We start from the raw sequence: 27,720 nt of genomic DNA, 5'->3' as shown, positions 1-27,720 counted from the left end.
GCCCCACAATGGAGCTCCTTGGAGTTACAACCATGCTACTATTAGTCTCTGTGATTTTCCTGCTCTTTATTTTATCTCAAGGCAAGAAACAGAACAAGTTGAGGTTGCCCCCTGGTCCCACTCCATTGCCTTTTCTGGGAAATATTCTACAGCTCAATAAAAAAGAGGCTTTCAAGCATTTTATTAAGGTGAGTAATTCTTCAAACAAAATAAATTGATATACAATCTTACTAGTGTGTGCTATGTTTCAAATGTGAAATAGTTGAAGAAGACTTTCAATTATTGACATTTTAGACATATTATTTATATTTTATATTGGTAACTCATGGATAGCTGGCAAATAATATATTTCAGTGATATATTTCTTTTGATAAGCATACATTTTTTTATTGCTTGGATATCTGAATACAATGTATCACTCTCAAAGGTTAATGTTTCCCAGGGCCTTTGACAGGGTGCCGGATAGGGGGTCCCTCCTAGAGCACAGGGCTCTGTTTCTGTGAGTAGTGTCTGTGTAAAAGTTTTGTGTATGGAAGAGGGTGAGAGCTGTAGGAGGAGAGATGATTGCGTCTCTGTAGTGACTGAATTCTGTGTGTGTCTGTGTTTACATGCGTGCGCAGGGGAGTCTGAGTGTGACTGAGTATGTGTGTGCAGGGGAATCTGAGTGTAACTAAGTGTGTGCGCAGGGGAATCTGAGTGTGACTGAGTGTGTGTGCGCAGGGGAATTTGAGTGTGCCTGAGTGTGTGTGCACAGGGGAATCTGAGTGTGCCTGAGTGTGTGTGCGCAGGGGAATCTGAATGTGCCTGAGTGTGTGTGTACACAGTCTGAGTGTTGTGTGTGTGGAAGCTCCATTGTCTATATCAATATTAGGTACAGACCTAATTTGTGGTTCCAGCACTCAGTTATTGACTTACAGCACCGACTATGGCACTCAAAGTCATCCAGATGCACCAAGGTTACTCTTAAAGCAGTTTGTGCCTAATATCTGTACTGACCATAGTCGCTCAACGATATTAGGGACGAAGTGAGGAATCGCAGGGTTCAAAGAGCGCCAGCTCAGAGCTGGAGCTCCATACCTAGACAGAGCCCTCGGCCGTCCTGAGCCTGGGCCATAGACGGCTGCCTAACACGCTTTCACAATAAGGGACCCTGAGGGTTATTTGAACATTTTTTCTTACATTTTTACGGTGTCCTTATTTAGTGCTAATGTCCCTACTATTTAGTGTATAAACATACAATATATTGTACAGTTTTTCTTAAAGGAATGCGTAAAGATGTTTCTATTTTGTATATAAATATGTAACTCCTCATTTAAATTTTAGGAATATCTCTCATACCTAGGATTTGATAAGTTTCAAAGCTAAATAAATGTATATCTTTAGTGTATATTCTGTATCACTCTGACATATTTATATTAAACAAGTTTACACCTTTGCATTTTCCAGTTGACATGCACATTCCTTTTATCTGTTGATTGTGTAAAACAGCTATAATGTCCCCAGAAGTGAGTTCAGCTAGATCCCCAAACCTCAGAAACTACCATCATGTTTAAATGTGATTGTTTGTAGTTTTTTTTTCTGCCGTGATTAATCTGCAGTTTCCATTCTCCCCCTTATTGATGACTTGAGATGCACCTGGTTTTGAACAGGACATGGAATCTCACAGGGCTAGTTAAATTGGTAAAACCCAACAAGTCAAGGTGGGGAGCGATCCATCATCTTGAACTCCACCAGTCGCCACTGATAAAGATAGTTATTTTTCTTATCCAAGACTCTCTGTAACTCACAGTGGCTGTGTGTAATAGACAGATGAGAGGGTTAAATATGCATTTATCTTATTGAAGTGGGGGTAATTGGGGCATTTGGATTCATTTTTAAGCCTCTTCCTCACTCAAAATTGCAATGAGCTAGAGGACAATACACAGGCGGATCCAGAACCTAAGCTCTGGAGGGGTACTGGTAGATTATTTAAAGAAACAATTAAGGCACAATAACCACTGTTTAAAAACAGTTTGACAACCTAGCTGGGGTCTGCGGGGATAGGGGCAGTAGTGTGTGTGTGTGTGTGTGTGTGTGTGCATATGTGTGTGTTGGCTGCAATGTGTGTGTACTAGGGGAGCAATGTGTGTAAGTGGTGAAGTTTGTGCATGGGGGTCATTGTGTATGGGGCAGAGTGTGTGGGGGTTTCAGCATGTGAATTTGTAATTATTTAGTATGTTAATATGTGTGGGGGGCATATTCATTTTTTTTAATAAAACTAAATATACCTTATATCCTCCCTCCCTTCTTACCTTTGCTCATGGAGGGGGGATATAGCTTGTAATTCCTGTGTCACGGTTGGCGGCCCGGAGACCGGGACCCCTGTATGCCTGATGATGGTAGGAGTCACAGCAAGGAAATGAACTATCAGGGTCTGGTGCAGGGTAAGCACATGCAGCCTGGTGTCAAGCACCAGGGTTTGTGCAGCCACATACTGAGGCCCTGATGCCGCTTCTGCGGTTCCCAGGAGCTTGATATTATGCAGATATGTATCCAGTACTAGAAACAAGGTAAGACTAGAACAGGCACCAAACAAGATAACACGACAAGACTAGAACACCCCAGAACCGGAGCAGGACAGAAAGCAGAACCCAGAACATGTACAGAATACACGAGGGAAACAAGAACAGGACAAGGACAGGACAGGACTGTACATGAACTGAGAATACAAGACAAAATAAAACAAGACAAGAGATATAAGGCAAAACAAGAGGAGAACTGGCGGGGACTTTTACACATAAACAGGGCCGGCCTTAGGGGTGCGCGAACTGTGCGGTCGCACAGGGCGCCATGGAGCAGGGGGCGCCCTGCGGCCGCACAGCTCACACATGGCTGGCCGGGATTTTTTTTAAAAAAATAGCGGCGGGGGCGGGGCTTACCATGCGGCGGGGGCGGGACTTACCATGCGGCGGGGGCGGGGCTAAACTGTCGTCTAACTGCTGCAGGGGAAGCAGGAAGGAGTCCCTGCTTCCCCCAACAACCAGAATCCAGGAGCTGCACTGCCTGTCTGCCTCCACAAGGAACATAGGTAACTATGTGATTGTCTGCTTGTGTGTGTGTGTGTGTCTGTGTGTGTCTGTCTGCCTGTGTGTGTGGCTGTCTGCCTGTGTGTGTGGCTGTGTGTTTGACTCTATGTGTGTGTGACTGTCTGTGTGTGGCTGTTTGCCTGTGTGTGTGACTGTCTGTGTATTTGACTGCCTGTGTGTGTGACTGTCTGCCTGTGTGTGTGTGTGTGTGTGTGTGTGAGACTGCCTATGTGTGTGTGTCTGTGTGTGGCTGTCTGCCTGTGTGTGTGGCTGTCTGCCTGTGTGTGTGACTGTGTGTTTGACTCTCTGTGTTTGTGACTGTCTGCCCGTGTGTGTGTGTGACTGTCTGTGTATTTGACTGTCTGTGTGTGTGACTGTCTGCCTGTGTGTATGTGTGTGTGTGTGTGACTGTCTGCCTGTGTGTGTGTGTGTGTGTGTGTGACTGTCTGCCTGTGTGTGTGTGTGTGTGTGTGACTGTCTGTGTGTGTGACTGTCTGCCTGTGTGTGTTTGACTGTCTGCCTGTGTGTGTGTGTGTGTGTGTGACTGTCTGCCTGTGTGTGTGTGTGTGTGTGTGTGTGGCTGTCTGCCTGTGTGTGACTGTCTGTGTGTGTGATTGTCTGTGTGGCTGTCTGCCTGTGTGTGTGTCACTGTCTGTGTGTTTGACTGTCTGTGTGTGTGATTGTGTGTGTGTGTTTGGCTTTCTGCCTGTGTGTTTGTGTGTGGCTGTCTCTGTGTGACTGCCTGCCTGTGTGTGTGGCTGTCTGCCTGTGTGTGTTTGTGTGTGTGGCTGTCTGCTTGTGTGTGTGTGTGTGCGTGTGTGTGTGTGACTGCCTATGTGTGACTGTCTGGGAAGACTAGATGGGCCGAGTGGTTCTTATCTGCCATCACATTCTATGTCTGTGTGTGTGTTTGTGTGTGGCTGTCTGTGTGTGACTGTCTGCGTGCGTTTGTGTGTGTGTGTATGGCTGTCTGCCTGTGTGTGTGACAGGGTGTGTGGGGAGGGGGAAATAGGGGGGGAGGAGGGAGGGCAGGACGGGAAGGGGAGGGGGGGCGCTGTGAAGATTTTTCGCACAGGGCGCCCAAAGGCCTAAGGCCGGCCCTGCACATAACGTAGCCTGCTCATATGCTTTGCCCTAACTTAAGGTTGCCACATCAGGCTTCAGGCTAATTACATAGTCAAATAGTTACCAAAAAAGTGCGCTAAACTGATCTGTAAATATCGAATGACAAAGAATAGTGCAGACCATCTAAACCAAAACAAAATATGTATAGGGGATATGGGGGGAAAACTCACATTTACCAGAGCCCTATCACCCCTGGCTCTGGGTTTGCAATGCTCCACTTGAGAGGGAAGATTCCCACACTGATAGAACTCCAAGTGGTATGCTCACTGGAAACTGGTAAAGCTGTGCAATATAGGACAGAGAGAGGCAGGACCTCCAATTGAATAGTATCAAAGAGAATTTATTAAAAAACAACGGTTAAAAACTCTTATTTTGCGAATGGTGGGTTATGCTGACATAGCTACCCACATAAAAGCATGTAAACAGCAAATACAAAGTCACTTCCTGGTTTCGTCCGTCCCGATCACGTGATCACTTCCGGGTCCGCCTCTCTCGTGGCGTATGCGTGACGCGTTTCGCACGCCTCCACAGGCTTCCTCTGAAAACGTAATGGACATCCAGCCCTTTCTTTTAAGTGTCTCACTCCCCCTCTGTTATTTCATTGGTCCGGGGGCGTGGTTTCCTCGGAAAGGCTGGTTTTCTTCATCTAATAGAATCTAAATCTACTATCCCACCTACCTATGCCCATATCCCCCTATACATATTTTGTTTTGGTTTAGATGGTCTGCACTATTCTTTGTCATTCTATATTTACAGATCAGTTTAGCGCGCTTTTTTGGTAACTATTTGTCTATATTATGTGTATACTTCTGTATCACTGGGATTGAGTGCTGCCATACTGTATGTTTTATATCCTATAGCGCTTACACACTGTTGGTCTTTTTTTGTTAATTACATAGTCAGGGCAACAGAGGTTCACTCCTGTGACAGACCCCTTTCTAGTGTAACCGATACCATCTCGGAGAATTGCCGTTGCATATGGATTATTGGGGATTTCGGGTACTTGTGGATCCGTACGGTATACATCGCCACGTGGAGAGAACAATGGGTCGCGGCCATTTTGACCGCGTGGACTAATGACCGAACTTTCCACACGATGAATTCCGACCTTACCAACGACATACGCCCATGCTAGTCGACGGATCCAAAGTACCGAACTAAAGACACCCGGTCCAACAGAGAGTTTTCGTTTATCTTGTATAGTTTTTGAGTAATTGGTGCAAACGTGTATCTGGCGAACGGCCCAACCGATCTAGGGGATTTTCACGTATATTGTTCCCCTAGATCTCCGTTCCCTAATACACGTAGCACAATGTATTTTCGTTGCATATTGTGTGTGTTATATAAACTTGTAATAATGTTATAATATTCTGCTCGGTACAGTGGGAGTGACTCCCACTGTAAATGTATTATCTCCTCCGGATACGGGGAGGAGTTGTTGTACGGCATAAAAGCCCGAGTTACCGAATAAACATTACTCTTACTTTTGACCCTCAACACAGAGTCTCGTCTCGTGCTTGGAGGGGATGACTATTACTTGGATATCGTAATTATGGGGAACCTGTTGTGCTGTAGCTAACTTCGTGCTTGGGGGAAAGGACACCTTCTCAGCGGCGTAAACCCCCTACTACACCGGGGTGCCGCTACAATTGGTGGCAGCGGCGGGATCGTTCTTTCACCCCAGAAGGACAGCTACCGAGAGCAATCAGGATGGAGGCCTACTACGGAAGGTTGAAACGATCTACCCTAAAAGACTTGTTGGAGAGCCGTGGTCGTTCGGCTAGCAACAAAAAGAAAAGAGACATTTTGGCAGAGTTGGTCGCATTGGACTTAGCTGAACAGAATGACGGACTGGATGTCGACCCAAACCCAGAACCGGAGATCGCTTTGGTCCGAACGCCAGCAGATGAACAATTCGACCACGAGGTGAGGGTAAGGCTGGCTCACTACGGACCCAACCCCTCACCTAGGATTGTAACCCAAGTCATTGCGGCAGTCGATGCCAACCGGCGCCAGACTTCCACTGGCACCAGTCCAATTGCGGGGACTTTCCAAACTCCCGAGGAAAAGAGGAAAGTACACTTTGCCGCTTTTAAAAATTTTGTGGAAACAGAGGGGGAGATTGACCAATACCTAGCGGACTTTGAACGTCAATGTGCCCTACATAAAGTACCCTCCGAGGAGTGGGTCAAAATTTTGTCTGGCAAATTATCCGGACGAGCCAGCGATGCTTTCCGGGCGATCCCGGACCATGAGGTGGGAAGCTACCGATTGGTAAAAGAAGCTCTATTGTCCCGATATGCAGTAACCCCCGAAGCATATCGGAGACGCTTCCGGGAATCCCGAAAGCAAACCGGTGACTCCTACACCGAATGGGCCTGCCGATTACAACGCACGGCTGGCCATTGGATGGATGGGTGCCAAGCTACCACCGCGGAGGAGGTTTTACAGTTGTTTTTGCTGGAACATTTTTTTGAAAAGGTGGACAAGGAGCTCAGAGAGTGGATTCGGGATAGGAGACCACTTACCCTACCCGAAGCCGCCCGGTTGGCCGACGAGTATGCAGACGCCCGCAAACCCGATCTCTCGGTCCAAAAGACAGCTGCCCGAGTAGAAAGCCGCCCTGTCGGCCCTACTCCAACCACCCCCACTATCCAACCTAGCTACAACACTTCCTCCCGCTTCACCCAGTCAAGTGTCCCGGACCGCCGGCGGTGCCATAGGTGTCAGCAAGTGGGTCACCTGAGGGACAAATGCCCACTTGATCCCGCTCGACAACCGTCCTGGAGGAAGCCCGCTGAAGGGAACCCCCGACCTTTTACCTCAGGGGCCCATTGCATTGAAGCGCAACCTCTGGGGGAAGAGCAATGGGAGATTTTACACGAGGCCAATCCCCTATATGCGGCTGCTGTAGACAACCGGCAGCATCACCGACAAACAGTCCGAGTGAATGGACAAGTTGTCAGTGGGTTACGAGACACTGGGGCCACCTTAACCTTGATTCAACACGACCTGGTCCCAGAAAAAGAACATACTGGCCAAACGGTGGCCGTTAGAGTGGCCGGGGGTGCAGTACATCGCCTCCCCACGGCCCGAGTGCATTTGGATTGGGGGGTGGGAGCTGGCCAAGTGAATGTGGGCCTGATGAAAGGGCTACCCGCGGAAGTACTTTTGGGAAATGACTTAGCCCCGCTGTTGTCCGCTTTTGCTCCTCAAGGCCCTGCTGGAGCCTGCCCTGTCACCACCCGGGCTCAGGCTCGTGCAATTGGAATCGGCCCGCCAGTCGCGGAGACCCAGGTAAGATCTGACCCTCCGACTGTGACCTTAGGACAGACCCCCTTAGACTGGGATACCCCTGAGACGTTTGGGAGGGAGACGCGGGAAGACGTCACTCTCCGGAAATATAGGGATAAGGCAGAGAAAGGGGAACCGGGGACAGATGGGGAAAGCTACGAGTGGGTGGGGGATAGACTGTATAGGATCCCCCAGGAGCCCGCAGCCGGTAAAAACCCCGTCCCACAGAAGCAACTAGTGCTACCGAAAAAATACAGGCGAGAGATCATGAGGATCGCTCACGATATACCCTTAGCTGGCCATTCAGGAGTACGTCGCACGGCCCATAGGATTACCCAGAATTTCTTCTGGCCAGGGTTTAACCGGGACGTGCGACAATATTGCAGAACCTGTGACACTTGCCAACGGGTGGGTAAGAGGGGAGATCGCCCGAAGGCCAAATTAATGTCGATGCCGATCATTGGGGAACCCTTCTATAGGGTCGCCGTCGACATTGTAGGCCCCCTAGCGCGACATAGCCCGTCCGGTAAGAAGTACATTCTTACCGTGGTGGACTATGGGACCCGGTACCCCGAGGCGGTGCCCCTGCCGAATATTGAAGCGGAGACGGTAGCCGATGCCTTGGTAAAGATATTCACTCGGGTGGGATTCCCTAAAGAAATCCTATCCGACCAGGGAACCCAGTTCACTGCCGTACTCACACAGCAGTTATGGAAAGTGTGCCACATTAAACCCCTGCTCAGTTCCCCGTACCACCCTCAAACTAACGGCCTCTGTGAGCGCTTTAATGGGACTCTCAAACAAATGTTGAGGACCTTTACGGACGGTTGCAGAGACTGGGAGAGATTCTTACCCCACCTGTTATTTGCCTATAGGGAGGTCCCCCAAGAATCTACGGGTTTTTCTCCCTTTGAGTTATTGTATGGGAGGAGGGTGCGAGGACCCCTCGATCTCATTCGGGACCACTGGGAAGGGGAAACCGAACAGGCAGGGACACCTATTGTGCCATATGTCCTGGAGCTCCGGGACCGCATGGAGCAACTCTCCCTATTGGTAAGGGAGAATCTCCAGGCGGCCCAGGGGCGACAGAAACGATGGTACGATAGGGGTGCCCGGCAACGACTGTTCCATATAGGGCAGAAGGTATTGGTGCTAAAACCGGTGAAGGACAACAAACTGCAGGCTGCGTGGCAGGGTCCTTACAAGGTTTTAGCCCAACTCTGTGATACCACCTACCTTATTGCCAGCTGTGCAGATGAAAGGATCCAACGCTCCTTTCATGTGAACATGCTGAAAGAGTACCAAGAGCGACAGGAAGATGTTAACGCTGTTTGTGCCCCAGCTACTGATGACCCTGAAAATTTACCCCTACCTGACCTGCTGGAAAAGGAGACTCACCCCGACCTAGTTAGCCTAGTGAAACTGGGAGAACGACTGAACCCTACGGAGCTAGAGCAGGCTAGACAGCTCCTATGGGAGAAGCAGAGTACCTTCTCCCAGGAGCCAGGATACACAACCCTGGCCATACACAAAGTAGAGACCCCAGGGCAGGCCCCCCTCCGACAACCCCCGTACCGTATTCCGGAAGCCGTCCGGGACGGAATGCTGAAGGAAATACGGGAAATGACACAGCTGGGGGTCATTGAGCCATCCGACAGTCCCTGGGCCTCTCCCGTAGTCTTAGTCCCCAAGAAAGACGGAACCACTCGGTTCTGCGTCGACTACCGACGACTGAATGAGAAAACTACCACTGACGCTTACCCCATGCCTCGGGTAGACGAATTATTAGATCGCATAGCCAGGGGTAACTACCTCTCTACCATAGACCTCTGCAAGGGTTATTGGCAGATCCCCCTGGCCGAGGATGCCGTGCCCAAGTCGGCCTTTGTCACCCCGTTTGGCTTATACCAATTTAAGGTCATGCCATTCGGGATGAAAAATGCCCCGGCTACGTTCCAGCGAATGGTGGATCGGCTCCTCGATGGCTTCCAGGAGTTTGCGTGTGCATACCTGGATGACATTGCGATCTACAGTGAGTCTTGGGAAGAACATTTAGTCCACGTAGGGGTAGTCCTAGATAAGATTCGGGCCGCGGGCCTGACACTAAAACCCGAGAAATGCCATCTAGGAATGGCCGAGGTCCAATACCTGGGACACCGGGTGGGGTGTGGAAACCAGAGACCGGAGCCTGCCAAGGTTGAGGCAGTAGCAAACTGGCCCACACCGAATACCAAGACCCAGGTATTGGCCTTCTTAGGGACCGCCGGGTACTATAGACGCTTTGTCCCTGATTATAGCACGGTAGCCAAACCTTTGGCTGACTTGACCAAAAAGAATTTACCCAGACAGGTCCTGTGGTCTCCCGCTTGCGAAGCCGCATTTCAATCTCTCAAACATGCTCTTGTTAATGCTCCTGTCTTGGCTGCCCCAGTACCTAACAAACGTTTCCTTGTACATACAGACGCTTCCATGTATGGACTGGGGGCTGTGCTGAGCCAAATCGGGGAAGATGGAAAGGAGCATCCGGTCGCATACCTCAGCCGAAAGCTGTTACCGAGGGAAGTGAGTTATGCGGCCGTAGAGAAAGAGTGCCTGGCCCTGGTATGGGCATTGAAAAAACTAACACCTTATTTGTATGGACAGGAATTCTCTTTGGTAACAGATCACAATCCATTGGTATGGCTTAACCGGGTCGCAGGAGACAACGGCCGATTGCTGAGATGGAGCTTGGCCCTGCAAACGTACAATTTCACCATCAGCTATCGACCCGGTAAGCTAAATGGCAACGCCGATGGGTTGTCTCGACAACTGGACAATTCTCCGGACAAATGAATTCCGGTCATCCCTAAGTTAATCCGAAAGGATCAATCCAGGTCTGCCGGAGTGTACCACTAGGAGGGAGCCGTGTGACAGACCCCTTTCTAGTGTAACCGATACCATCTCGGAGAATTGCCGTTGCATATGGATTATTGGGGATTTCGGGTACTTGTGGATCCGTACGGTATACATCGCCACGTGGAGAGAACAATGGGTCGCGGCCATTTTGACCGCGTGGACTAATGACCGAACTTTCCACACGATGAATTCCGACCTTACCAACGACATACGCCCATGCTAGTCGACGGATCCAAAGTACCGAACTAAAGACACCCGGTCCAACAGAGAGTTTTCGTTTATCTTGTATAGTTTTTGAGTAATTGGTGCAAACGTGTATCTGGCGAACGGCCCAACCGATCTAGGGGATTTTCACGTATATTGTTCCCCTAGATCTCCGTTCCCTAATACACGTAGCACAATGTATTTTCGTTGCATATTGTGTGTGTTATATAAACTTGTAATAATGTTATAATATTCTGCTCGGTACAGTGGGAGTGACTCCCACTGTAAATGTATTATCTCCTCCGGATACGGGGAGGAGTTGTTGTACGGCATAAAAGCCCGAGTTACCGAATAAACATTACTCTTACTTTTGACCCTCAACACAGAGTCTCGTCTCGTGCTTGGAGGGGATGACTATTACTTGGATATCGTAATTATGGGGAACCTGTTGTGCTGTAGCTAACTTCGTGCTTGGGGGAAAGGACACCTTCTCAGCGGCGTAAACCCCCTACTACACCGGGGTGCCGCTACAACTCCCACATGAGACACACCACTGCGGGAATCACCTGTTTGGTACAGGATAAATGTTTTCTCCTGAAAATGCAATGCCACGCAACCTCCACCTCAAGCACGCCACCTAATGCCAAATACATGACTAGCCCAGTTTTTACGTTCACACACTACCACTGAATCATAGCCTGCTACTGTGCTAACTATATATCACAATAGAATGTTTTTCATGTTTAATACAAACCAGCATATCTCATCAATAATGTTGAAGCATGTTATTCCTACTACTCAAATATAAAATGTGTGCAAGTATGCCCCATTGTTACAATTGTTTCCGTTAAAAGCACGAGGAAAGCCTTTGGGGTACCTTGCGCATGTCTGTTAACTTGAAATGCACTGCAAAAAAAATAATTTAAAAAAATAAAAAACAAGAGGAGAAATAACCAAGGACTATATATGTAATAAACAATGGAGATTTAGACATAGATAAATGGCCAAGAAGTATGCAGCCCACCACTCTGCCAAAGTACTCCAATTACGGTGGGTCCTAACTGCTTAGATATGCATAACTAAATAAACAATCAAACACACGCAGTACTTACCTGCAAAGAAAGGAGCAGAGGAATGAGACCACTGTTTGTAGGAACAGACTGAAACAAAAATGATGAATCGCAAAGGAATGGGTCTGGAAACAAAAAACAAACATTTAAAGGAATCCGGGAGACGGGGAATTCCAGGAACGGAATAAAGGAATGAACCCAGAAAACCCAGCATAAAGAAAACCAGACATAGTATAGAGAACCAGAAAAATCAAGAGAAACTAAACAAGAATTGTAAAAAGGGTACTGGATATCAGTAGCCAAGGCCAGAAATGATCCGCAACAGGAACAAGATGTGACACCCTGGTGGTCTGGTGGTGAAGCCCTGGTGGTCCTAGTGAAGAGGGAACTCTAGCCGGCAGCTCCATAGTAGCTGCGGCAACACTCGCAAGAGGAGAACCTGGCTGAGCTGCAGGTTAGGGCTCTTGGGTCCTCTATCCCTCTCCTGCCGGCTACCCAACAAAGTGCCTGTGGGCCAGAGAGGGGATCTCTGATCACCCCTCCAGTCAAGGAAAGCACACAGCAGGGCCGGTGCTTGGATAGCACCTACACTGAATGGGCCTTCAGGGAGAGCCTCGGTGCTGCAATATATTTTCTTGGGGGGGGGGGGGTGGAGAAGAGGCACTAGGATGGTTTGGAGTCATCTTTGGTCACTGAACAGCTCAGTTATAAATGGGTCTAATATATCTTCTCTGGAACTGCAATGTTTTACATTGCAGCACTAGGTGCAAAAGGGAAACTGCACCCAGACCACTTCAATGAGCTACAGTGTCCCTTTAAATTTGGGGGCAGTCTCACATAACACAACAAACTCCCAACAAGAACTTTCAACATTGTATTATCCTGACAAAATATTTGTACAGTTAGGCAGGATTCTTTACTGCCAATTTATATTTAAATTAATGTCAACTGTGAACTTTATTCCTATATACATTATATTGTTCTTCTACGCTTAACCTTTGCACTGATTAGTTATTTTAATTAAATGATAACTTATTTGTAACAAGGAATGTATAGCTAACGTGAAATTAGGGAAATAGGAGGCATCTGTATACATCGCTGCCCAGGACAATATAAATATCAAACATAACAGTTATAAATTTACAGACTTTTATAATTATTTGTTCGTGGTTTTCAAAAATATTAAAGAGTAGAAAGAATCCCTCACTTGGCATTCTTATTAAAATATTACTGTAAACCAAATGTCAATTCAGTTACATATGGTAAGTGCAGACCTCAAATATATATATATATATATATTTTTAAATAACTATATTTCCTAAAATGTATGCTCCCAACATGCAAGTAGTGTGACTGTATGAATTGTGTCTATATACAATAAACAGAGCAGCCTGATGAAAACAAAGTATTAGTAATTCAAAAGGAAAATGTAGCTTTACCCTCCCTTCCTGGTTGATATTCAGCAGCACTGCACACCTTGAGTAGTGCTGGCTTCTGTACACTGACGGAGTATGTAACATCTATCACAGAGTGGTTAGTCGAAGGTCCGGTGGAGAACGTGTTTCTCCTTTAGGACCACATTTCAAGAGGATTGGAAAGCTAATCTGTAGAATGGCCTTGCTGCCCAGGATTTACTAAATCATGGCCACGAGTTACCTATATCGTACCCATGGTTTACTTATTTTGTGTGAATACTTTGAATATCTTGTTGCCATGAACTATTAAATCATGCCCATGAAATCGTACAGCTCGCACACAATTTAAAAAATAATATTCGGAATGTCAACCTGGTGGACTCTGCACAAAACGCACTCATTATGAATTACCGTTGCAATTGTTTATAGAATCAAAAAATCTTTAACAAAAGATTCCATGAAGAACCAGAATTACCGAGGAACAATGAGAAATTGACAAATGACGAGATGATTACACAAAAAAAGAGTAATAAATCTAATTAATCCCTTCCTTCAGCTTGCAGAGCAGTACGGTCCGGTATACACCATCCACATGGGGATGAAGCGCGTTGTGGTGCTCTGTGGATATGATGTGGTGAAAAAAGCACTGAATGACAATGGAGACGTGTTCAGTGGCCGGGGGCACATGCCACTGCTAGAGAAGATAAGCTGTGGAGGTCATGGTGAGAACAAACTTTATCTTGCAGCGCAAGGACAGACTTTGTGTCCCATAGCTCCTTCTGTCTGTGTCACCTTGCAGTGGGAGGGACAGACTCCGTGTCCCATAGCTCCTTCTGTCTGTCACCCTGCAGTGGGAGGGACAGACTCCGTGTTCCATAGCTCCTTCTGTCTGTGTCACCCTGCAGTGGGAGGGACAGACTCCATGTCCCATAGCTCCTTCTGTCTGTGTCACCCTGCAGTGGGAGGGACAGACTCTGTGTCCCATAGCTCCTTCTGTCTGTGTCTCCGACTCCGTGTCCCATAGCTCCTTCTGTCTGTGTCACCCGGCAGTGGGAGGGACAGTCTGTCCCATAGCTCCCTTCTGTCTGTGTCACCCTGCAGTGGGATGGACAGACTCCGTGTCCCATAGCTCCTTCTGTCTGTGTCACCCTGCAGTGGGAGGGACAGACTCCGTGTCCCATAGCTCCCTTCTGTCTGTGTCACCCTGCAGTGAGAGGGACAGACTCCGTGTCCCATAGCTCCTTCTGTCTGTGTCACCCTGCAGTGGGAGGGACAGACTCCGTGTCCCATAGCTCCTTCTGTCTGTGTCACCCTGCAGTGGGAGGGACAGACTCTGTGTCCCATAGCTCCTTCTGTCTGTGTCACCCTGCAGTGGGAGGGACAGACTCCGTGTCCCATAGCTCCTTCTGTCTGTGTCACCCTGCAGTGGGAGGGACAGACTCTGTGTCCCATAGCTCCTTCTGTCTGTGTCACCCTGCAGTGGGAGGGACAGACTCCGTGTCCCATAGCTCCTTCTGTCTGTGTCATCCTGCAGTGGGAGGGACAGACTCTGTGTCCCATAGCTCCTTCTGTCTGTGTCACCCTGCAGTGGGAGGGACAGACTCCGTGTCCCATAGTTCCCTCTGTCTGTGTCACCCTGCAGTGGGAGGGACAGACTCCGTGTCCCATAGTTCCTTCTGTCTGTGTCACTCTGCAGTGGGAGGGACAGTGTGTCCCATAGCTCCTTCTGTCTGTGTCACCCTGCAGTGGGAGGGACAGACTCCGTGTCCCATAGCTCCTTCTGTCTGTGTCACCCTGCAGTGAGAGGGACTGACTCTGTGTCCCATAGCTCCTTCTGTCTGTGTCACCCTGCAGTGGGAGGGACAGACTCCTTGTCCCATAGCTTCTTCAGTCTGTGACACCCTGCAGTGGGAGGGAGAGACTATGTGTCCCATAACTCCTTCTGTCTGTGTCACCCTGCAGTGGGAGGGACAGACTCCGTGTCCCATAGCTCCTTCTGTCTGTGTCACCCTGCAGTGAGAGGGACTGACTCTGTGTCCCATAGCTCCTTCTGTCTGTGTCACCCTGCAGTGGGAGGGACAGACTCCTTGTCCCATAGCTTCTTCAGTCTGTGACACCCTGCAGTGGGAGGGAGAGACTATGTGTCCCATAACTCCTTCTGTCTGTGTCACCCTGCAGTGGGAGGGACAGACTCCGTGTCCCATAGCTCCTTCTGTCTGTGTCACCCTGCAGTGGGAGGGACAGACTCTGTGACAGACTGGATAAGTTGTATAATCAGTTGAATTTGGGGAAACCAATTGAAGCATTTGTTGTGTTGAGCTATCACAATTGCTTTTGTTTGATTTGTTCATTGCAAACAACTGAAAGTCTGTAAATTCAGACAATAAACCTGATTTTCAATGATGGTTGAATAATTTTGATTGAAATGCATTAGGTGTTGTCGGCAGTAACGGTGAGCGTTGGAAGCAGCTTCGGCGATTCGCTCTGATGACATTGAGAAACTTTGGGATGGGGAAGAGGAGCATTGAGGAAAGGATCCAGGAAGAAGCTTATTTTCTCACAAAGGAATTCCATAAAACCAACAGTAAGTGAACTTTCCAACATCAAGACTGCAGAATTAATAAATGACTCTCTGGTTTATTAATTATACATAACAAAAGGAACTTCATGGTTCCTTCATAGCTACTATTATAAAGGTATATTCACACAAAAGATAGAAAAGACATCTACCAAACATCACTCCAACCGTAACATTCTATATATTGTACCCTTTCCTTATTAAGTCTTCATTTCAATACAAAGTAACAAAACAAATTTTATGTGGCATTGGGAAAAATAGATCACAGAGACACTCAAAATCAGAATTGTAGTATAAAATCTAGTCCATAAAGCCTGACTCACCCTAATTTATACTCTAGTTATGATTACCAGCCTGTAGAAAAACACATTTCTCTGCCAGAAGACGCTAGTGACTGATAGAATGAAAGAAAAGGTGCTGAAAATATCAGTTCACCCCCTTCTTCAAACATTACAGGAAGTTTCACTGGGTGATAGCATCCTTAGTCAGGGAGAGGGAGGAATCTTATTTCCAGATCTTTCCTGACTGATGATTTATTAGTTGTGCATAATAAATATGGTGATATTTTACCATAAATGCATAGCTTTATATTGTACTTAATTACACCAAAACTTTTACTGTACAAATTCCTGTTTTAGTTAGATCCATAGAAAGAGTCAAATGACCCAGCTTTGAGTTATTTTATTTATTATATTATATAATGTATACAATCGCATTGTTATTTACTAAATAGAGAATTCAGAGTGGATTCACAGTGAATTTCAAATTTAAGGTCAAGTAACCAAACTGGAAAAGTCAGAAAGACTGTGTGGCCAAGGACACGTTTCCACTTGTAGGAAATGGTTTTATGTTTTTGAGATCTTGTTTAGTAAATCAGTATTATTTTATTCATTTTTGTTTTTATTTGTGATCCCATAGGTCAGCCCGTGGATCCCACCTTCTTTTTCAGCAAAGCTGTATCCAATGTAATCTCCTCTGTGGTTTTTGGAAATCGTTTTGAATATGAAAGCAAGGAGTTTCTCACATTGCTCAGTCTCTTTAATGAAATATTTCGAGGTTTCAGTTCAGTTTGGGCACAGGTAAATAACCCATGATGGTGCTAATGAACGTATCCACCAAACTTATAATTTATATCAAGTATCAATGGATGTACACTGTATAAATAATATATTTTGGGGTTTATTATATATATTAACTCTTTTTGTGCCAATCAATATATAAATATATATATATATATATATATAAACACAGGTGATACTCGAAAAATTAGAATATCGCGCAAAAGTTAATTTATTTCAGTAATGCAACGTAAAAGGGGAAAATAATATAGGAGATAGACACATTACACGAAAAGCAAGATAGTTCAAGACGTGATTTGTCAGAAGTGCAATGATTATGGCTTACAGCTCATGAAAACCCCAAATCCACAATTTCAGTAAATTAGAATATTACATGCAATCAATAAAGCAAGGAGTGTACATAGAACAATATCGGACCTCTGAAAAGTATAAGCATGCATATGGACTCAGTACTTGGTTTGGGCCCCTTTTGCAGCAATTACTGCCTCAATGTGGCGTGGCATGGAAGCTATCAGCCTGTGGCACTGCTGAGGTGTTACGGAAGACCAGGATGCTTCAATAGCGGCCTTCAGCTCTTCTGCATTGTTCGGTCTCATGTCTCTCATCTTTCTCTTGGCAGTGCTCCATAGATTTTCTATGGGGTTCAGGTCAGGCGAGTTTGCTGGCCAATCAAGCACAGTAATCCCACGGTCATTGAACCAGGCTTTGGTGCTTTTGGCAGTGTGGGCAGGTGCCAAAATTAGGTCAGCATCCCCAGGGGAGGGCTGGCAGCCTTAAGCCTGGGGGGCAAAACCAGTCAAGTGGCCCATTGCGCCACCAAATCAGTTCACCATCCATGCCCACCTTTTCCTGGTTTTATAACGGATATTGATGTTATGCTAATCAGTAGCTCTTTGCCATACCCGCTCCTTCACGGCTCTGACTTTCAATGTTGTCAGAGCACAGGCTGAGAATCTCTGAGCCTGTGCTTTGACTCACTAACTGAGCGCCGGAACCACGAGGGAGAGGATATGATCTGACTGCACCTACTGCTGGTGCGCACCAGTGGACCACCAGCGAATCGTTTAAATTAAATATGCTGGTGTACCCAACTTGTGAGCTGTGTTGGCCGCCGGGCGCCTCTATTGTCATGGCACCCTGCGTGACCACACAGCTTGCCTACCCCAACGGCTGGCCCTGCTGACACACACTGATGTTACTACTTAGACATCCCTCAATATTAATACAGAGATGAGAGTAAACACCAATAAACTGTGGAAACAGAGCTGATCCCCCAAATTTATAAAGGTTTGCTTAGAGGATTTATTCAAGATTAAATCATGCCTCCTCCTCTCTCCCCCATGCGCTGCTCTGTAGGCTGGGAGGAAGTGAAGAGTAATCACAGTCTCCCAGCACAACGCCACCTGTGGCTGCATGGGGAACAGCTGTTTAATGTAATGCTTGCAGGACGGCCAGCTGCCGCAGAACCTCTTTGTTTCCGTCTCTGCAAAGGGCTCTAGGCACTGCTTGTTGTGAGTGTGAGCCACTGTAAATTAGGGGCGGAGGGCACTTGCACTGCGGTCAAGACGGGTCTGGGCAGGAGGAGAGTGCAGTGCAATCAGTGCACTCCCCTCCTGTGGGTCACCAGTAGACTGGTGCGCCTGCCCAGGATCAGAGCCGGTGCAAGGATTTTTGCCGCCCTAGACAAAATATAAATTTGCCCCCCCCATATGATCTGCCATATGAACTAACGCCAGTGCTGCACACAGTGTGTGTTTACATTAAAAAGCCTACAGGGACCAGCTATAGACACCAGAACCACTTCATTAAGCTATAGTGTCCCTTTAATGTGATGTAAATTATAGATTAGTGTCACTAATAATATACTAGATTGCCTACTTACAATTAGATGAGGATGATGATGGGCTGGAGTTTGGCTCCACTGGTCTGGTGTAGAACAGGACCTCTGGAGGCTGTTTGCAACTGTGGTCACAAAATTCAACGTTCTGGGAGAATTTGAAGCAGCTCCATTTTTTGGGGCCTCTTACACAGCTCAAGGTCTGGGCCCCAGTGCCTGACGGTGAGTATGCCCATAAGGCCCACTCATAAGTCCACTTATATGTTCCACCCACCCATGAGCTCGCTCACAGGGAGTGGAGTGTGTAGGGGATGTGTTATGTGTTATCTAATATGTGTGCTTATGGTATGTAGTGTATAGGGATACCAGTTTGTGCAGGTGATGCAGTGTGTTTGTGTGTAGTGGAAGCAGTGTGTATTTGTGTATGAGGGATGTATTATGTGTTTCTGGTTGTGTGTGAGGGATGCATTGTGTGAATCTGTGTTTGTATGCATAAGGGATGCAAGGTGTGTGTCTGTATGTGTGTGCATTGAGTGTAAGAGATGCATTGTGTTTCTGTGTGTATGTAAGAAAAACAGTGTGTGTGTTTGCATGTGTGTGTAAGGGTTTGCATTGTATGTTTCTGTGTATGTGTGCAAATGATGCATTGTCTTTGTGTGTAAGGGTTGCATTGTGTGTGTGTGTGTAATGGATGCATTGTGTGTTTCTCTGTGTGTAAGGGAAGCATGTTCTGTTTCTGTGTATGTATAGGGATGCATTGTGTGTTTCTGTGTATGTATAGGGGTGCATTGTGTGTTTCTGTGTATGTATAGGAATGCATTGTGTGTGTGTGCGCGTAGTGTTAAAGAGCTCCCTGTCTTGCCCCCTGTCCTATAGAGCTGTCCCTTCTGTCCCTTAGAGCTCTCCTCTCCCCCATCCTCCCCTAGCGGTCTCTTCTCACCCTTACCCACCCTCCCTGTGCTCTTCTCATCCCCCCTCCACCCTCCCTGTGTTCTTCTCACTCATCCCTCTGTGTGTTCTCACCCCCCCTGTGTTCTTCTTACTCCCCCCCCTTGTTCTGCTTACCCCCTTCTTCTTATTACTCCCCCCTTCTGCTTACCCCCCTTCTTCTTATTACTCCCCCCTTCTGCTTACCCCCCTTCTTCTTCTTACCCCCTCTTCTTCTTCTTACCCCTTCCTTCTTCTTCTTCCCCCTTCCTTCTTCTTACTCCCCCCTCTTCTAATTACTCCCCACTCTTTTTCTTATCTCCCCTCCTTCTTACTTCCCCCTTCTTCTTAGTCCCCCCTCTTATTATCCCCCCTCCCCTCTTCTTACTCCCCCCCTCCCCTCTTCTTACTCTCCCCCCTCCCCTCTTTTTACTCTCTCCCCCCTCCCCTCTTTTTACTCTCTCCCCCCTCCCCTCTTTTTACTCTCTCCCCCCTCCCGTCTTTTTACTCTCTCCCCCCCCTCTTTTTACTCTCTCCCCCCCCTCTTTTTACTCTCTCCCCCCTCCCCTCTTTTTACTCTCTCCCCCCTCTCCTCTTTTTACTCTCTCCCCCCCTCTTTTTACTCTCTCCCCCCCTCTTTTTACTCTCTCCCCCCCTTTTTACTCTCTCCCCCCCTCTTTTTACTTTCTCCCCCCCCCTTTTTACTTTCTCCCCCCTCCCCTCTTTTTACTCTATCCCCCCTCCCCTCTTTTTACTCTCCCCCCCTCCCCTCTTTTTACTCTCCCCCCCTCCCCTCTTTTTACTCTCCCCCCTCCCCTCTTTTTACTCTCTCCCCCCCTCTTTTTACTCTCTCCCCCCCTCTTTTTACTCTCTCCCCCCTCCCCTCTTTTTACTCTCTCTCCCCCCCCTCCCCTCTTTTTACTCTCTCCCACCCCCCTCCCCTCTTTTTACTCTCTCCCACCCCCTCCCCTCTTCTTACTCCCCCCCTCCCCTCTTTTTACTCCCCCCCTCCCCTCTTTTTACTCTCTCCCCCCCTCTTTTTACTCTCTCCCCCCCCTCTTACTCTCTCTCCCCCCTCCCCTCTTTTTACTCTCTCTCCCCCCCTCCCCTCTTTTTACTCTCCCCCCTCCCCTCTTTTTACTCTCTCTCCCCCCCCCCTCTTTTTACTCTCTCTCCCCCCCTCCCCCTCCCCTCTTTTTACTCTCTCCCACCCCCCTCCCCTCTTTTTACTCTCTCCCACCCCCCCTCCCCTCTTTTTACTCTCTCCCACCCCCTCCCCTCTTTTTACTCTCTCCCACCCCCCCTCCCCTCTTTTTACTCTCTCCCACCCCCCACCTCTCTTTTTACTCTCTCCCACCCCCCCCCCCTCCCCTTCTTCTTTCCCCCTCCCCTGTAGGTGGCCGAGCTGAACTCCAGTCCGCGGTCCCAGCCGGAGTGATAGGAAGGTGCTCAGTGTGCACCTTCCTGTCAGTCCGGCCGGGTACAGGAAACAGAAACTCCTGTTCCGCGCGGAACAGGAGTTTCTGTTTCCTGTACCCGGCCGGACTGACAGGAAGTGCACACTCAGTGTGCACCTTCCCATCACTCCGGCCGGGACCGCGGACCGGAGTTCAGCTCGGCCACCTACAGGGGAGGGGAGGTGAGAAGCAGCTGCAGCCGTCTGAGCGCTCTTTACAGAGCGCTCGGCGGCTGCAGCATTTAAAGGGCCGGCCCGCCACGGCCGGTCCTAAAAGAATTTCGGGCGGCCTGGGGGGCAATTGCCTCCCTGCCCCCCGGCCCAGCCCGCCCCTGAGCATCCCCACAAAGCTTGTCTGCGGAAGGAAGCATGAAGTGCTCCAAAATCTCCTGGTAGATGACTGCATTGACCCTGGACTTAATGAAGCACAGTGGACCAACATCAGCAGATGACATGGCTTCCCAAATAAACACAGACTATGGAAACTTCACACTGGACTTCAAGCATCTTGCAGTGTGTGCCTCTCCATTCTTCCTCCAGACTCTGGGTTCTTGGTTTCCAAATGAGATGCAAAAGTTGCTTTCATCAGAAAAGAGGACTTTGGACCACTAAGCAACAGATCTGTTTTTCTATTGCCCAGGTAAGATGCTTCTGACGTTGTTTGTTGTTGAGGAGCAGCTTGACAAGAGGAATACGACATCTAAAGCCCATGTCCAGGATCCGTCTGTGTGTGGTGGCTCTTGATGCACTGACTGACTCCAGCCTCAGCCCACTCCTTGTGAAAGTCCCCAACACATTTGAATGGCCTTTTCCTGATAATCCTCTCCAGGCTGTGGTCATCCCTGCTGCTTGTGCACCTTTTTCCTCCACATGTTTCCCTTCCACATAACTTTCTATTAATGTGCTTTGATACAGCACTTTGGAAACATCCAACTTCCTTCGAAATTACCTTTTGAGGCTTTCCCTGCTTATGGAGGGTGTCAATGATGGTTTTCTGCACAACTGTCAGGTCAGCAGTCTTCCCCATGATTGTCATTCCTACTGAACCAGACTGAGAGACCATTTAAAGGCTCAGAAACCCTTTGCAGGTGTTATGGCTTACTTAGCTGATTAGAGTTGGACACTGTGAGCCTAGAATATTGCACCTTTTCAAAACATTTACTAATTTACTGAGATTATGGATTTGGGGTATAAGCCATAATCATCGCACTTTTGACAAATCACGGCTTGAACTATCTTGCTTTGCATGTAATGCGTCTATCTCATATATTGGTTTCCCCTTTATGTTGCATTACTGAAATAAATTAACTTTTGCACGATATTCTAAATTTTCGAGTATCACCTGAATATAGATAAAATCCTACCAAGAGCAGAGGCAAAGTTGAAAATAATTCTTGTTATTAGCTTTTATATAACACCAGCATATTTGCAGCACTTTACAATTATAGAAATTATATGTAGAGGTGAAGAAGGCCCTGCTCAAATGAACTTACAATGTATGATGAAGTGAGGTAGGTGGATATATAAAGCTAGGTGCCTTGCCTAAGAACACTTACTGGTGAAGTGGTCTGGCTAGGATTGGAGCATTGGTTTTCCAGAACCAGCAAATAGAAGCTTAAGTTTAATGAAAATTTGTCCAGAAGACTCATAAAATATATCTCTAAAAGGTATCCCCTTATGTTTACGCTCTAACAGATGTACAACGTTTATCCAAGCATTCTGGAGAAGTTACCAGGGCCCCACAAAGCATTCTTCAAAGCAGTAGATAAGATTCAGGAATTTATTGCTGAAAGAGTTAAAATGCACCAAGAGACTCTGGATGCAAATTCTCCCAGAGACTTTATTGACTGCTTTCTTGTGAAGATGCAGCAGGTGAGTTCACACATTTAATATAATATATTTATTTTGCATATAAATTGCTGCTTAACAGTACCTAAAATTTTAATTGTGTCGCTGCTGTGACAGACCCTCTGTCCCTGAATTTTAAAGTTTGTACGTTTTGTTCGCCTACCCATTCGAATGGAATACAGTCTGCCTTATTTTACCATTTGCCGTTCGAATATCGAAAGAACTAGCGAACGACCAACCACACAAATGTGGAGTGTGGTGCTCATTAACCTCATTGACCTTCTTAAAACCTCGAAAACCACAAACACCCTAACATTCTAAGCGGTCGACTGGGTGGTCGGCATGGGTATGCACGCACACGTGGCAGCAGCCATCTTGGGATACAAATGTGGCCAGCGGTGTTTTGTCATCGAGTGCATGGAACTATAATCAGACACTCGACGGCACGAACACCGCTAAGACTTCCATCATCACAGATATTCGGCAATATAATTACGAAATGGACTATGTTCGGTAATAATACCTCCCGAACTACTAAGACTAGGAGAACAGATGGACGAACAGTTTATTCATTCAAAAACGTTTGTTTAATACCCTGGAAGGAGACCGGCCGCACAGTCTAATTCTATGGAAATATTCTGGGCAGAAGCCTTGTGTGCGGTCGGTCAGAAAGAAGGACCTCCATGCAAAACCTAAACCCCTGTACCGATCTGGGTGATTTTTGAGTATGTTGTTCCCACAGATTAGGGCTTTTTGTGGGAATATTATGTATTTTGGGGGTATTTTCACAAAGTATTAAAATGGTGATATTTTTCAATAATTGAGTTAAAGACAGTAGTTGACTCAATTATCTCCTGGGCAGAGGGTAAGGATTGTATGTCCTGTATGGGAGTGTCATACTAACCTTGTTATGATTGGCTGATAACGTTGTACCACTGTTCCCACCAAGGTCTACATGGGTGTATCCCTTGGCTGGGGACTTGCATAAAAAGCTGAACTGGCTACCATTAAAACAGACATTCTTCACCCTCAATCTAGAGTCTTGTCTCTTATTGGGGGAAACTGCTATAAAGCTACCACTACTAGCTCTTGTAAGAGCTTCTCCACTTGGAAGACTACCTTGAATGCTGTAATACCCCTCACACCAGAAGGATGCCCTCTGGTGGTGGAAACCCCTCTACCCATCGGGGTAACCGGAACTTATTAAAAGGTTGCATATGTGCAATGTATATTCAGAAACCTCTACTTACACCATCTACTCTCTAGAACTCTGCGTACATTGATAGGTGTAGGGGCTTAAACATTAGTTTGTCAGATGAGGACCAGATCTAGATTGGAGGTGAAGGTTAGATTAGTTTATTATAATCTCTTTCACTTGTTGTTGCTGAGTATTGCGGACAGTTATTGTGGACAAACATGAGTCTGGCAGAGAAAAATTCCTTTTGCAGAGAAATACCTTAATTTATCATGTCTGTATTTGTCATTCTAGGAAAAGGCTGATCCTAACTCCGAGTTTCACTTGACTGCTCTTATTAACACCACCTTTGATATGTTTGGGGCTGGCACAGAAACCGTCAGTACTACCCTACGTTACGGTCTGATGATCCTTCTCAAGCACCCAGATGTGGAAGGTAGGTATGTTTTGGAAACCTGCAGTCAGTCAGCATTAAAAGTTCTTACATATTTATCATTTTATCTGTAGAAGATTCCCCAGTGGACAAGGAAGATGTGCTAACACATGTTTTGTCTTAATAGTACACTCTACTATAAATGTGTACTGCTGAAGTGTTTTTTTCTGTGTTTATTTGGGTATGGGAGAATATCTCATGATGGGCTATTTCATGTTCACTCAGAACTCTAAAACTCTGGTTCCAAATTTCCTTTATATTCTCTTTGTTCACAGAGCGCATACACCAGGAGATAGACCAAGTTATTGGCAGAAACAGAGCCCCATGTATCGAAGACCGTTCTCGCATGCCATACACCGACGCAGTCATCCATGAGATTCAGAGATTCATTGACCTCTTACCTCTTGGAATTCCACACAAAGTGAGCCGAGACATTGAAATCCAGGATTACGTTATTCCAAAGGTAAACACATGACCAACCATTGTCATATCTGTCAAGTGTCGTTTCAATCTATTACCCTTTCACTGACTCATACATGTCTCAGTTTCCATTCTGACAAAATTCTTTCATGAATGATGCATAGGTTTTTATTTTAGCTCTTTTTTTGTGCAACATATATATATATATATTTTTTTTTAAGAAATTACAATTTCAAACATCTTCCCCAAAGAAGTGTTTCTTTTCTTATATCATAAACATTCTCTTCCCTTTACATCATTGTTGTTGTTATGGGCAAGGTAATGTCTGATTATTACCGTAACATGTTCAATCTCCATTCCATTCTCAGGATACCACTGTCTATCCAGTGCTTAGCTCAGTCCTGCAGGACCCTAAGCAGTTTAAATATCCCCATGAATTCAACCCGGGCCATTTCCTGGATAACGAGGGGAAATTCTTCAAAAATGATGCCTTCATGCCATTTTCCTCTGGTATGTGGTTCTCCCTAAAACTTTTTAAAGATAACTTACTCATAGAACTAGCATTCTAAGAGGGATAGAGCTCCCTTGGAGAGGCATGGGAGATCGGTTCATTTAGGACACAGCATTACCTTCTCAGACTGTAACTCCTCGTAGCATGACTGAGCAGAACTATGGCAGATGTATCTCAGTCCAGCCTGTCAATGGAGCTGCACATAGCACAATGTGATTGGTGGAGGTAAAAACATGGCATTCAGTCACACCCGGGCACTCAACGCACTGCTCACAGCTTCAGTGACACACGAGGTAAAGGACCTAAAAAGCTTCATCCTCTATCTTAATTCAGCTCAACAAAACTGAAATATTGGTAATTGAGTGTGGGTTAAGAGATTCATAAGAGGGTGAGAAGAGTTAGGAGATACACACACAAAAAATATACAATTCTATATATAATATATACAAAGGAGATTGTGACAACAGGTTAATTTGTCCTTGGTTGCCAAATAACCAAGGTGTCCCTTTAGAGAGGTAAAACAACCTATTTAGAAATTAAACAGTTTAGGGTAATACATGATAAGCAGAGGAATTTGTGACTGTGAGGGACACACAGGGCAAAAATATAGAAAAGACTAACACAAGAATTTAAATATAGCACTTGGCCTTATAGGTGGGACACTTGGCAAAGATGGCAGGATACGCACAGTTAGAGTGTTTCTAATAGTTATTTTACGTGCTGCCCAAATCTGAGCTGTGAAAATACAGAGAGACGTTACAGGTTTGCTCACTTTGCCCCTGGAATGTTCATTTAAGCCATTGAGTTAGGAAACAGAATCTCAGGACAATTTAACTATAGACCACACCTGATCTTACCCTCCATTTCTGATCAGATTTTAGATCCATAAATAATATTTTAGCCATAGTGCCTCAATCCACAAACCCATCTAACAACAATATTGATAATCTTCATTTCCACTTCTCCCTTTAACATTAAGGAACTGACTGAAGCTTGGAAGATACTCAACCTCATGTATTCTATCCTCGGTCACAATGTTACCACTTGCTTATTACTGCAAGTTTGTATTTTCATTGAATTTATTCAACCAATATTTTATGTGATATAGTTATAAATAATTGGGGTGATAGAATCTGGTTGTTAAACTTTTTGTTTACAGCACACGTGCTCTCCCCACCCCCTCTTTCTCCATCCCTTGTCCCTCCTGTCTGTAAATATCTTCAAACAGCGGTGCCTTGTGCTCTTCCCTGTTTCTTAGGCTTCAATCGAAAAACCCAGCTAACTGCAATACCGAGATTCTTCATTGTCACTGAGCACTAACCTGCCCACCCATCTCCTTCTAATATATAGCAAGCTCCTCCAGCTCATTGATGTTCTGGTCAATTACCTACTCGTTCCCTTCATACATTAACAGTAGCTGCAACTTTCCTTTAATTTCCTTTGGCCATCACTTCCAGATTCCCCCTTACCGTTTGTCTCAAATCCCCATTACAACCTTTGGATTGTAAGCTCACGGGCTATCTAATTAGGCACTTTGTATACAAGAGCTTCAATGGCTGGATCGCAGCTCATGGGCAGGGCCCTCCTTACTTTTTGTATTGGTTTATAAATATTCTATTATCTTTTACCCCAAATGCACAGCACTTCGGAATATGGTGGTGCTTTATAAATGCAAGTCATAATAATATTATAGTGTTATACAAAAATTTGAATTTTCTGGATCTTATGAATTATCCTGTTGCATTCAGACCATCCTAATCTCCAGTGAGATGTGCTAAAACTTTGATTTTCCCTTTAACCCTCTGTAGGAAAGCGGATCTGTGTCGGGGAGGGCTTGGCACGGATGGAACTCTTTCTGTTTTTCACCAACATTTTACAGAACTTCACTCTGAGGTCCTCGGTGGACATAGAAGAGCTAGATCTGACTCCAGAGGTTAGCGGATTTGGAAATTGTCCTCGTAACTATCAATTGTGCTTCATTGCTCGCTAATTGTGAAACAGATTTAATGGCTTTTCTAGTTGTCTCGATTTTTATATTACAAAGAATCAATGTTTGCACTAGATATTTCTACTGAGCATTTCCATTATAATAATGGTAGTCGATAGATGGCGTTCCACTACTCAGAAATGCTTTGGATAAAACAATGAAATATTAACTAAAAATATATCAATAAATACATATATATATATATATATATATCTATGTGCTTGTATATATAATATATGACTGAAAGTTAGAGAAAACAAGTAATGGGGAACATGATGTACCTTAAAAGACTTAATATGTATTAATAATTATCACATCTTTTCTTTCATGTGAATACTTTATCATTCATTTTATAAAATGATTATTATTGCTATGAGTATG

At 46.0% G+C, this 27,720-nt stretch overlaps 1 protein-coding gene across 1 annotated transcript; it reads left to right on the top strand.

Moving 5' to 3' along the window:
• On the top strand, nucleotides 1–27,720 carry LOC134572292 (cytochrome P450 2G1-like). Its single transcript, XM_063431172.1, has 9 exons — nucleotides 1–188; nucleotides 13,625–13,790; nucleotides 15,503–15,652; nucleotides 16,565–16,725; nucleotides 22,641–22,817; nucleotides 24,283–24,424; nucleotides 24,697–24,884; nucleotides 25,210–25,351; nucleotides 27,161–27,720. The coding sequence occupies exons 1-9, from the start codon at nucleotides 9–11 to the stop codon at nucleotides 27,340–27,342; spliced, it is 1,488 nt and encodes a 495-aa protein (XP_063287242.1). The 5' UTR covers nucleotides 1–8; the 3' UTR covers nucleotides 27,343–27,720.

This window comes from Pelobates fuscus, chromosome 9 (assembly GCF_036172605.1).
Source record: "Pelobates fuscus isolate aPelFus1 chromosome 9, aPelFus1.pri, whole genome shotgun sequence".
Taxonomy (NCBI): domain Eukaryota; kingdom Metazoa; phylum Chordata; class Amphibia; order Anura; family Pelobatidae; genus Pelobates; species Pelobates fuscus.
This window is presented reverse-complemented; position numbering and strand designations above follow the sequence as displayed.